At 42.2% G+C, this 13446-nt stretch overlaps 1 protein-coding gene across 3 annotated transcripts in view; it reads right to left on the reverse strand.

Moving 5' to 3' along the window:
• KLHL6 (kelch like family member 6) overlaps positions 1 to 13446 on the reverse strand; it is a 104661-nt gene that overhangs the window by 28678 nt on the left and 62537 nt on the right. For all 3 annotated transcript variants that reach the window (XM_072807562.1, XM_072807561.1, XM_072807563.1), the window contains one exon: positions 6654 to 6819. In XM_072807562.1, coding sequence (XP_072663663.1) covers positions 6654 to 6815 — 162 coding nt within the window. In that variant the 5' untranslated portion in view covers positions 6816 to 6819. The remainder of the gene's footprint in view (positions 1 to 6653; positions 6820 to 13446) is intronic.

The raw sequence follows: 13446 nt of genomic DNA on the forward strand, positions 1-13446 counted from the left end.
CAGCTAGCATTAGCAGACAGGAGTGAAATTCAGGCCCCTCTCTCATTAGCCATGAGACCTTGAACATTTACTTTACATCACTGAATTGTATTTTTTTCTCTCTTTTTAAAATATTTTATTTATTTATTCATGAGAGAGACACAGAGAGAGGCAGAGACATAGGCAGAAGAAGAAGCAGGCTCCATACAGGGAGCCCGATGTGGGACTCAATCCGTGGACTCCGGGATCACGCCCTGAGCCAAAGGCAGAAGCTCAACCACTGAGCCACCCAGGTGTCCCTGAATTGTATTTCTCTTATCTCTAAATGGGGAGTAAAAATACCTACCTCATTTTAAATGAAACAGTACAGGCAAAAGAGTGGCCACATAGTGAATGTTCTGAAAGGCACAACAATCACTGTCATGGACTAGGAGATTAACCCTAATTTCTTATCACTTACAATGTCCAAAAGGCAACACTGGTATGCGGGAGACCATGCATCAGTCACAGATTGATTTTATCTAGATAATAGCAAAGAGGGGCAGTCTGGGTGGCTCAGCCATTTAGCGCTGCCTTCAGCCCAGGGTGTAACCCTGGAGACCCGGGGATCAAGTCCCACGTTGGGCTCCCTGCAAGGAGACCGCTTCTCCCTCTGCCTGTGTCTCTGCCTCTCTCTGTCTCTCCCATGAATAAATAAATAAAATCTTTAAAAAAATAAAAAATTTAAAAAGATAATAGCAAAGAAATAGTTGGGCTAGTTTCCTTGCTTAAATCAACTGACTATTCTGATATTCAGTAGATATAATCTGTGGGTCCCTGTCAATGACAACAGAAGTTCATCTATAACATATAGTAATGAGACCTGCTTTTGCTAGGTGCCTGGAATTTAGTTGGTGCTTAAAAATGAAACAATTATTAGTATTAACCTGTGGAATACTTCCTTCCTACAACATTTCTTAAAGCCAGGAGTGGGCTTCTGGTGTCCTCTTAAAGTAGGTCAGGCAATTTCTCAATGGGGTCTTGAGCAGTTTCTGAGGTAGTCTTCATACTCAGCTAGTAATGAAAAGGGGAACATATATACCTTCATTGATTCAAGAAATATTTATATACTATGATCCAGATATTAGTAAGCTCAGAAGCCAACCCAGCCATCAGGGTCAGCCACTGACCACATGGCTACCTCGTCCATACAGATCTCAGCCCAGAGTGTGTTGTGGTCTGTGTCTTCTCAGGCCCAGGCCAGATGAACAGGCTCCCACTCTGGCATCCCCCTATTTTCCCTCATGTCAGCCTACATGACTCACCTGATGTTCTTTCCTCTTTTAAGCTCCTTCTTCTAACCAGCTGCTCTCTTATTTTAGGTATCCTCTATCCCAAAACTAAATGAGGGGTGAGCCTGGTCTCCTTAATCTCACATCTTTTGCTTCCCTGCAGAAAAGCTCACAAGCCCTTATTCTTTCATGAGTTTTTAATAATAAAAATGAAAGTAATGAGTATGACAAAGTTCTCCAAATGAATGGGGCAGTTCTACAAAACTGAAAAATCTTACCAAGTTCTTATAGCCATTGTCCCATCATCTATAGTTTCTACAGTTTCTGACTGCCTTGTTCATCTAGAACCCAGGAGCCTGAAGTTCCAGCTAAGTTAAGTTCTCTGGGGCCCTCACTGGTTGACATTCACCTCAAAAACCCTGCTCCCCATGTGAAGGGTAATTCGGGCCTTTCCTTCTCTTACTCTTACCTTTCTAGAAATTACTTGGAGAAAATATATTTCTTCCCATAATTGACCAATAAATTATGGCTAGGTTATTGCAAAGTTCCTCTAGTGTGTAGTTCATTCAGTACTTGCCCCACCCTAACTTTTCTCCTAAAAGAAACTGTCCCACTCTGTGCTATAGGTGATTGCACCAATGACAACTGACCCCAGGGTTATCATTTTCATGAGGCCAGGAACTCATCAAGTTGCCTCTCATGAAAAGCTCTTTCAAACAGCAATAGTGGTGACTAGCTGGGTTAACTGAAAGATCTCTTTCTGGGAAATTCTGGTATAGAAGCAATCAGTAGATAATAGACCTGAAAAGAGAAGTAAAAAGTGAGGAAGCAGCTTAGGCATAATTATGGTGTGACAACTAAAAACTTTTACTATTGGATGGGATAGAGAACATCAAGATACTCTGATTCCCATTGATTTCAGTCCCACAGAGGTGGTATTGGCTTCTGTGGATGTTCTAAACAACAAATGCCAAAACTGGCACACTTTTCTCCATCTATAATTCTGAGTTAATCAAATACAGCACTAGTCCAGTCCATTCTACTAACCAAGTATCATATGAACATCATAAAACAAAACTTTAAATCATGGTCTCTTATAATACTAATCCAGGAAAAAGCAAAGAATGGGGGATGGCACAGGAGAATGTTCTCACAGCTCAATGCCAGCCCAGTTTATTCAAGGCACAAATTGTCCAAAGTAAAGTTAAAATGAATGGACATATGATGGGAAGGAAATTCCATCCAGCATCTATTATGTGCCAGGTATTTTACAAATAGCATCTCATTAAATCCTCATAATAAGTCTCCCTAAAAGGCAGGTATTGTTATCATCCTAATTTTACAAATAAGAAAGATGAGGCTCAGACAACCTCAGTAACTTGTCCACATCCACAGAGAAAAGAAATGACTGAACTGGAATTTAAACCCAGGTTATGCCTGACTCCAGCACCCATACTCTTTCAACTCTATCACTCTGCCTTATAAAAGACTATGAAGATCTTGACATGTTTCACTCCTCAGGAGAGTCCAACAACATTATGCAGCCATCAAGAAGGCTCTATGCAGGGGCACCTGGGTGGCTCTGTTGGTTAAGCGTCCTATTTGGTTTTGGCTTGGGGTGGGCTCTCAGGGTCATGAGATCAAGCCCCAGGTTGGGTTCTGTGCTCTGCAGAGAGTCTGCTTGGGAATCTTTTCCTCTCCCTCTCTCTGTGCTTGACTTGTGCTCAAGCACATGCGTGCTCTCTCTCTCAAATAAATATTTTTTTTTAAAAGAAAAGGTTCTACACATTCTGATCTGTTAACAATCTCCAAAATATATTGTGAAGCAAAAAAGCAACATGTACAATAGGGTACAGAGTGTGCCAACATTCGTGTTTAAAAACCAGAAACAATGAGTGGGAGTGATATATGCACATGGACACAGGTGTGCATAAGATATGAAGGACAGTAACACAAGGTTTAAAGTGAACATGGCAAAATGTTCCACTGTCTCATTTTTTGTTTTTCTGAATTTGGAACAAAAGTATGTTCTATCCATTCAAATGAATACATACTTTTTTAAAACCACAAAGTGATTTCAACAACCTATAAACTTCTGTCCCTTGTGGTGCTTTCAAGCATGAAGATATTCCCAGTTTTCTACATCTGAGACTTTAAAGCAAGTCATTCAGAAGCAACAGAAATCAGAAAGTGTTTTTTTTTTAAAGATTTTATTTATTTATTCATCACACACACACACACACACACACACACACACACACACACACACACACAGGCAGAGACATAGACTGAAGGAGAAGCAGGCTCCCTGCAAGGAGCCCAATGTGGGACTGGATGCCAGATCCTGGGATCACGCCCCAGGCCAAAGGCAGACGCTCTACTGCTGAGCCACCCACGCGTCCCCCAGAAAGTGGTTAAACAGATACCCAGGCACCCAGAGCACTCTACTCTTGTTTTCGTAAGAATTAACACTCATTGGAAAATGAGTAAAATAGCCTCAGAGAGAAAACTTCGTATTTTTTGCCTACAAAGTGAACGAGATTTGGAAAAATTTTGAGGTGAGGGATTACCAGAATAGGGGAATCAATAATAAACAAAGCATGCTCTATGTCTCTTCTGTCTCTGTCTTCCTCTTCATTCCACCTCTGATTAAAATCCAAATCTCTTTTGAGGCTCACCACTTGAGAGAAAATGAGAAGGAGGAAGTGGAGGAGGAGGAGGACAAGGACAAGGAGAGACTTTATGCCAAAATAATTTCCAGATTCATGAAAGATTTAAGTATAAAGCTATGGAGATAGTAAGACTAAAAGAAATTATAAGTTGGTAAGTATATAAGTAGTGGGGAAGGTCTTTCTAAAAACATGTAACAAAGTTGGGGATCCCTGGGTGGCTCAGCGGTTCAGTGCCTGCCTTTGGCCCAGGGCATGATCCTAGAGCCTAGAGTCCCAGGATCAATTCCCGCGTCCGGCTCCCAGCATGGAGCTTGCTTCTCCCTCTGCCTGTGTCTCTGCCTCTCTCTCTCTGTCTATCATGAATAAATAAATAAAATCTTTAAAAAGAAAACATATAACAAAGGCAAAAAACATAAGGAAATGATCAGTAGGTCTGACTAAACACAAATTTTAGATTTTGTACATAAAAATAGCCATAACCAAAAATTAACAGTCAAATAGCCAAAGGAAAATATTTGCTGCATTATTATAAAACTCTTTACTATCTAAAGAGTTTTTATAAAAATTACCCAAAACTGAAAGGAGAACAAGAAACAGAAACACAAACTCCCTCCTCCATGAAACCAGGAGTTATCAGTAACCCCAAACCACAGAATATGAAAACTGGCAAGTGGCTTTGTTGAGAGCAAAGAGATCAGACCAAGTACCTACACAGGAGTTTGTCCCTCAGAACCCCAGAAAGCAGGAATATTAAAGTCCCAGGGAAAGAGCTAGGCCAGGGCAGATGGGTTTAATAACAGGGATGGGTTTAAGAGCTTAAGCCTCCTGGGACTCCTCCCCACTTCTTGTGATCTAACAACTCCACTCTCGGAAAAGATTTATCCTCTGGAGAAACCAGACCAGAGAGGTTGTAGACTCAGGGACACCAGAAATTGAGGAAGACATGTGAGGACATCACACTGAAAATAAGGAGGCTAAGTAAAGATTTGCACATACACCCACACCCCCAGTGTAGAATCCTTGCAGCTGTCTTATAGCTCCCAGGCAAAAGCTGAACTAGATAGAGGCCCTATCTAATGTGGGAAAGATTTCCCTGAGGTCAGACTGTTGGAGCAGAGTGTGGGGGTGGCAGGTTGGATGAGACAGGGCTGCCGAGTGTGTGGTTGCTGAGTCCTTCCCTCCACAGAAAGAGGAGTAGTTATTTCCCTGCCAGTTAGTAAGGCTGAAAGGGTAAGCAGGTCAGGACAGAGAAGGGGGGAGGACTGTGGGAGGTGGGGGGGGCAGGGGGGGTGTTTACCAGAAGGCATGACCTGCCCTAACAGAAGTACCTTGCTCTGTATCTTTAAAATGCCCTGAGGAACCCGGGACAATAAAACTGGCAAACAATTATTCGGAACTCAGTGTTGTTTCATAGTTTCCTCCCTCTTTGTATTCTCCCTTCCTTGCTGGACTCCACAGGTCTTGCCTAGGCTTCAACATCCCATTGCCCCTGGTCTTGACTCATAGCCCCTCATTCCTCACCTTCCCAAACTTTGTTTTGTTTCCCATCAACTGCTGGCCTACTGAGGATCCAAAAGGACACCACCTCTCAAAGTCCCAAACCATACACAGGATCTGATGTTTGCCAGTTTGTGGGAATGACCGGGCTTGTCCCTGGACTCTGTCATAAATCTCAGTATCCTCAGGGAGACAATCTTTGCCTAACCTGGCAAAACAAACTCAAGGCATACTTTTAGGCCTAGGCAAAGATGGTAACCAGGGCTGGGACCCTACAATAACTATGGATGCATCTGACAGAATCGATGAGTCTAATTATTCTATGAAGCTAACTGTAATCAGATTGAAACAAACATAGTCAAATGGAAACAATAAAACTTAGTCCCCAGGGTTCTCTCTTTCATCTTCCCTATTACTCCTCATGAAAATGCTCTTCTTTCATACTCACCACAAAGTCCTAATCAGGCAAGGTCTTGTGGGCCTCCAAATCTAGACACTGCTCCCAGAGAGGCTGCAATGTACTGCAAGAATGTAGCTCCTGGACTCAGAAAGCCCAGGGTTCAAATACACCCTTCTCTGTGCCTGACTCTTCCCACCTATAAAGTGGGGAGAAGTAACTATGTCCCCAGGTTGTACTAAAGATTAGAAGTTACATATAAGAGAGGTGCCTGGGTGGCTCAGTTGGTTGAGCATCGGGCTCTTGGTTTCAGCTGGGGTTGTGCTCTCAGGGTCATGAGATGGAGCCCCCCCTGAGGCTCTGGGCTCAGTGTAGAGTCTGCTGGAGATTCTCTCCCTCTCCCTCTGCTCTTCCCCCTGCTCAAGCTCTCTTTCTCTTTCTCTCAAATAAATAAGTAAGATCTTTTTTTAAAAAAAGTTACACATACAAAAATGATGATTGGAACCCTGGCTCTAATTAGGCTTCTGCAAATTGTAGTCATTGCAGTCCAGAACTAAGTACAGATTCTAGGCACCAAGCTGCCCTGGCTTGATGGTATTAAAGAGTCAATGCCACATTTCATCATCTCTCAAGAAATTTCCAAAGGAGCCTTTTCTGACTTTCAAGTAAGTAGAGGCCCAATTAAGAGAGAGAGAGAGTGTGTGTGTGTGTGTGTGTGTGTGTGTGTGTGTGCATGCGCACCAGATACAAGCTTGGAAGCCAGTCCAGGCAGATTTCTGAGGAGTTGCTGCTTTCCCCTGCTCCAGAGGAGAGCATCAAGATTGTTTGTTCACACACCTGGAAGAGGTTAGCAGCTTCCAGGACCCGTTGCACATTCTGCTTGGTGATCAGCGCCTTGCTGGTGTATGTGTAGTCCAGAAGAGTGTGCATGGTCTCAGCATCAACCCCTTTGATGATGATCCTCTTCTCGTACTTTTCCTTCAAATCATTGCAGAACATGGCCCTGGAAGAGAAAGGTGTGAATATGAGTCCTACCATGACTCTTAGTTTTGGGTCTAAACAGACCCCCTTCACATCCATCTGCCTCCATGGAACAGCGAGGTTCCTAAGATCAGGATCCTGGGATGATTGCTCTCTGTTCCTACAGCACCCACCACACACTAAACATTTAATCGATACTTACTGAACTGAACTGTCCTGCGTTGCTGTGCCCAACTGTGGTCCCTAAAGCAGTCCCAGGTCTGAAGGGACAGCAGGAGTCCTTCTGGCAAAGCTAGTGGGATCTAGAATTACTTTACTGGCCAAAAGAACTACTTTAATGGCTTCAAGTGCTGGAGATTCATCTGGGAGCATTATGGGGCCTCTCCCCTGCCCAGGCCTTCCTTGTACTTTCTCAACTACTAGTACCCAAAAACAGGATTTCTGACTTCATTCTCAGTCCTCATTCCAGCTTTCCTCTGGCCTGGCCACTCAAATGCCCTCCAATAACACAAAGAGATCCTGCCAGTGTCTCTCACTCCAGAGGCTGGACCTCTGTCTATCGGCTCCTGGTTGTAGCTGGGAGCCTCATATTGCCTTATCTCAGGACAGAACTCCCTAAGGCCATGACTCTGGTCTATGCCTTTTCCTCTCCAGGACTAGGCTTTAAGATATTTAGCCTCTATCCAGGAAGTAGGGGAACAAGATGGAAAAGATGTTGTTTTGACATGAGATAGACTAAGATTTGAACACCAACTCTACCAACTCAGAACTTAGAATGTTAATCTCCATGAGCTTCAGTTTTCTCATCTGTAATAGGAATTTTAATAGGAGTTTAAAAGTTTGTTGTAAGGATTATCTCAATAACTAATAGATAAGTAGAAATAAAGATGTGGTATCTAAACACAATGGAATATTGAGCCATCAAAAATGAAATCTTGCTATTTGCAATGATGTGGGTGGAACTACAGGGTATTATGCTAAGAGAAACAAGTCAGTCAGAGAAAGACAAATATCATATATCACTCATCTATGGAATTTAAGAAACAAAGATGAACACAGGGGAAGGGAAGGAAAAATAAGATGAAAAAAGAGGGAAACATACTATATGAGATTCTTATAGGCAACAAACTGAGGGTGGCTGGAGGGGAGGTTGGTAGGGGGATGGGGTAACTGGGGGATGCTCATGAAGGAGGGCACTTGATGGAATAAACACTGGGTGTTATATGCAACTGATAAATCACTAAATTCTACTTCTGAAACTAATAATGTACTATATGTTAATCAAATTGAATTTTTAAAAAGATTTATTTATTTATTCATTCAGAGAGAGAGAGAGCGAGAGAGAGGCAGAGACACAGGCAGAGGGAGCAGGCTCCATGCAGGAAGCCCGATGTGAGACTCGATCCCGGGTCTCCAGGATCACACCCCAGGCTGCAGGCGGCACTAAACCGCTGCGCCACCAGGGCTGCCAATCAAATTGAATTTAAATTAAAAAATAAAAATAAAGCATCTAACCAATAAAAAAAAGAAATACAGAGATTTTTTTTTCACCCCCTGCCAATCTCATATGTGAATTTATCATGCTTCCTGGACTTCAATATTTGAACGGTTGATTCTTCTCAGGAAATGTATGAGCAATTTAATTTAATTTAATTTAATTTAATTTAATTTAATTTTTATTTCTTTGTTTTTAAAATGCATTTAAGCCTTACAATGTTTCTGAAAAGATTTTTGGAGTTTTGAAAATTTAAAAGGTATCTAAAATATAATGATTGCATAAATTATAAGCAGGGGGGAAAAGATAAAAAAAATATGAGTAGAGGAGTGCCTGGGTGGCTCAGTTGGTTAAGCATCGGACTCTTGATTTCAGCTCAGGTCTTGATCTCAGGGTTGTGAGTTCAAGTCCCATGTTGGGCTCCAAACTGGGTGTGAAGCCTACTTAGAAAAAATAAATATATATATATATATATGAGTGGAGACATGAAGATTGCCTGAATGAGGCTAAAAGTGCCAACTGCAATGTCATTATGGGTGGGCCTCTCATTTGGCCAATGCAAAAAAAAATAGATCAGCTAGTCAGTTACACAATTTTATAAATATATATATATAAATGCATATTTATATATATATTTATAGTTATATATTTTAAAACAAATCCAAATGCTCAGAAGAATTACTGTTTTCTTAGCACAAAAACTAGATGGAGTTTCTCTTATGAATGAACAGCAGCCTCACAACATTCTTACCATACTAGGTTCATGAGTTTATCCTTAATAGTTGTAGTTGAGACAATCCCCTCAGTCCCATTCCCACAAAAGCCTGTTAACTCTCTCTCGCCCTCCCAATAGCTGTGAGACTCCAGTAGTCCCACAGGCTGGCACAGCATAGCTTACAAAAATGACTACTGAGAAGCTCTAGAATTCAATTTCTTTCAATGTACATGTATTTACTAAGTACCCTCTCTCCATAGGATACTGGGCTAAAGCTGGAAGGGATTTAAATATCAGGCAGTCTCTGGACTTAATTGTGTCCCTCTAAATTCATATATCGAAGCTCTAACCCACCAATATAGAGGCTTTTAGGAAGTAATTAAGGCTAAATGAGGTCATAATGGTGGGGTCCTAATCCAACAGGATTGGTGTCCTTAAAAAAAGAGGAAGAGACACCAAAACTCTCTCTCTCTCTCTCTCTTTCTGCTATATGAGTACACAGTGGCTGTCTGTAAACTGAGAGAGCCCTCACCAGAAGCCCACCATATTGGCACCCCGATCTTGGACTTTCAGCCTCTAAAATTATGAGAAAATAAATTTCTGTTGTTGAGCCACCGTCTATGGTACTTTTATATGACAGTCCGGGCTGACTAATACGGACAGTCTCTCCTCAGTCCCTATTACTTCAGAATCTAGCAGGTGCACATACGCACAAATAATAGTCTACAAGGGCCAAAAAAGACTCACAAAGTGCTATGGTGGCCAGGGATGGCTGCTCATGGAGAAGGAAAATGTTACTATGTACCAGCTATGGATAGGACTTACAGATACTAAACCACAGTAAGTCAATGCAAGAGTGTGGGGAATGCAGAGAATTTAGCAGGCACATGGTTTGGCTGGAGCCCAGGGACTATCAGCGAGGGTGGGGAGAAATCAGTCCAGACAGATAATCTGGGTTCTGATTGTGGGAGGTACTAGAGGCAGGCTCAGGAGTTGGGTTTTTATTCAGTGGGCAATGGGGAGCCATTGAAGGTTTATAAGCAAAAGCAGGACTCAAAAAGAACATTTTTAATAGATGTGTTCTCACTTTAGTTTGCTGGTAACAGGTGCCTTTGGAGTAAAGCATTTATTGCACCCAAACAGAGCTGGGAGGCTTGTGACAATGCCAAAGCCTTACCCCAGAAATACTAATTGAGGCAGTCGCCATACTGCTAAGCAACTGGACTTCCTGAAAGTCAGACACATGAACAGAGCCATTATCTCCCAACCGAGTCTTTGAAATGGGAAGGTCCCAGGGTTGAGCCCTGATGATAGCATGCATTTACCCAAGCTGGGACTTCCCTGCCAACACTGAGGGATTTACCTTTAGGGGTAAATGCTCCTCCTCCCTTCTCCACACCTCCTATTTATCTCTGGAAATCCCTCATCAATTTTTTCCCTCATTTCCTAATCTGCAAAACAAAGGTAACTGCTTCTGGTTTCCCAGGAACAATTATAAACATCAAAAGTCACAAATCCCCAGAAAGAAAGAGACTGAGAAAAAGAGAGAGAAATCACTTCACTAGATGACTTTTTGGAACTTTCTGTTTTAACCAACGAGATCTTCTTCCTCGAGTATCCTTGTGTCCTTTTTCCCAGCTCCTTTTAATCCTCCAGTAATCCTCCCACCCTTCTCTCCCTTCTCTTCTCTTCCCTCAACTGGCCTCTTTCTCCTTAAGAATATGACAGCAAGAAAGAATAAATATGAATTCTGCAAAATTACTAAATCCCAACTTGGAAGCAGAAAGGCAATGATGTCATTTGGGCAGATGACTGATTTACAAGCCACTTATGTCAGCCATAAATCTTCTTGGCCAGAGACACACAGAGCCAACTGTAGAACCTCGTGCCTTTTAAAACAGTGTCACATACGACTCACCTTGCTGCCTTTTGATCCCATAAAGAACTCTGCCATCATAGCAAGTGCAGTTTCTTCCCAGCTCAGCCTGTCCAAGATTTGGACAACTTCACTTGCTAAACCTCCCTTTCTTTGAGTCCCTAGAGAAGCACTACCCAATAGAAATATAATGCAAGCCATATGTATAATTTCAGATTTTCTAATAACCATGTTTTTAAAAAGTGAAAGGAGATAAAATTAATTTTATTTAACCCAATATACCTCAAATGTTATTTCAACATGTAATAAATATTTTTAAATTATTGAGATAATCTACATTCTTTTTTCCACACTGAGATTTCAAAATCCCTCATGTACATTAAACACATCCCTTGGCCTGGGTGATCAGTTGATTAAGCATCTGCCTTTGGCTCAGGTCATGATCCCAGGGTCCTGGGATCAAGCCCCGTGTTAGGCTCCCTGCTAAGCTCCCTCTCCCTATTACTCCCCCTGCTTGTGCTTGCTCGCTCTCTCTGTCAAATAAATAAATAAAATCTTAAAAAAAAAAAAAACCCAAACACATCTCAATTCAGACCAGTCATAATTCAAATGTTCAATAGCTGCATGCAGTTAGTGGCACCTTGATTAAGGTAGCACAGCTCTAGAGCATTACCCAGATCTGTAATCGTCTCAGGAGGTGAATATCACCCACATAAATATGGAAAACAGGACATTTGGCAGGAGACGATGGGCAGTGATGATAGGGTCAAATGAAGCTTCACAAACTAAGACAACATATTAACAGAGTCCTACCAAGGTAAAATTTAGAAATGCTATTTCACCTACAATGTGATTTTAAGATTAGGAAAAGGTGAATTTTGTTGAATCTACATGATCTCAAACATTCCAATGAAAATTGTAAAAGTCCACAAGAGAGATGTTTTCATATTAAGTAAGATAAGTATATACATTGTCTAATTCAGTGTCTTGCATTTTGAGGGGCTCTTGTGAAGCCTATGTATTTCTCATCTGACATAATTATTGGGGTCTCTGGGATCATCTGGACTCTTGATCAAGCTGTCACTCCTAGACACAGCTTCTGAATTCTCTCTTGGAATCAGTCACTGAATAACATCTTGCTCCAGCTCAGCCCATGCCCAAGTGGGAATTCTGATTACCCAGAAGCTGACCCTTTTGAGCTAGTGATGTGTTAGGGGTATAAGAAGAACAGACAGGGGGAGGGAGGAGACCAAGCAAGATGAAAGTCATCCAGAAAGCAATTTCTGTCTGATATTGCACAGGACCGCTGGGGAACACACTCCAGAGTTGTCCCCATAAGAGACAAAGAGGCTGGTCTGTGATTCTCCACCACCTGCTGACAGTCTTAGTTATGGGCTTCCCCACAAGTAGGTAAATTCTCAGACACTTCTGGCTTTCTGTGTGTGTGAGTGGATGTGCACATAAGCAAAGAGGTTCCAGGGGCCTAGAAGAGGGTAGAAGGAAGAGCGTGCAGGGCTGGCTATTGGAAGGCAAAGGGGGCTGTGGTCTAGTCTACGCTCTGACTTTGTACATGTGAGCAAACCTGTGTCCTCCCATGTAAAATGATATTATAATAGTCCCTACCTCACTGAGTTGTTGAGAAGAATAAGTAGGACAATATAAACAAAGTGGTTAGCACAATACCCAGCACTTACTAAGGGAAGGCGTTCTGGACCAGATCAGAGGAATCTTGGCAGACTAGTGAGAGATACTTGGAATAGGCAGGCCCATCACACTTTTGCCTTGCAACTCTTGACTTGTCAGCATTTGGCCTGGTGCCCATTGGGTAAGTGGGTGTCAGTCACCTGCACTGCTGTCCTCCGCTCCTCCAGAATAGAGTTAGGGCTACAGCTACACACAGACTTGTCCAGAGACATTAGCATGGTGCCCGTCACATATTAGGAGCTCAGTAAATGTTCATGGGAGAGAGAAAGGAAGTACCCTAGAGACAGAGTCCTCTCTCTAGGGCTCTTTTTGCTTGCTTTAGCTCCCGAAGTCCCAACATTTCTCTGCTCTCCTCTAAGACTTTGTCACTGATTTTCCACCACTTAAATATACTCTCCTGGGCCACAATCATGCTGAATACAGACAGGTGAAGCTAGAAGAGATCTACATACTTCTCATAGACCAAACTCTCAGGCCTCCTGCTGCTCTTATGGGCAGTCCATGGAAACACTTAGGCCAAGTTGGGACCCCATTAACAGTATATAACCTCTGTAAGGTGGGTTACCCCTAGATTTCCACTTTAATAATAGTAATCTCTTACTGTTTATGTTTGTAGAACTTTGTAGGACAAACAATATATTTTCTTTGACTATTATACCCATTTTATAACTGATAGACTATAGAGGTAGAAGTTAAGTGAACTGCCCAAGGCCATACAGGTTGTCAGCAATAGAATGGAGATGACAATCTAGGACTTTGGGCTCTTATTCTGGAGCTCAACAGTGTACTTGAAACCAAAAAAATCAGCATGAGTTCAAGGCTCTCTTTGAGGGGGAACCGGACCAAGTTTCCCTCTCTG

This window comes from Canis lupus, chromosome 31, assembly GCF_048164855.1.
Source record: "Canis lupus baileyi chromosome 31, mCanLup2.hap1, whole genome shotgun sequence".
Classification (NCBI taxonomy): Eukaryota; Metazoa; Chordata; class Mammalia; order Carnivora; family Canidae; genus Canis; species Canis lupus.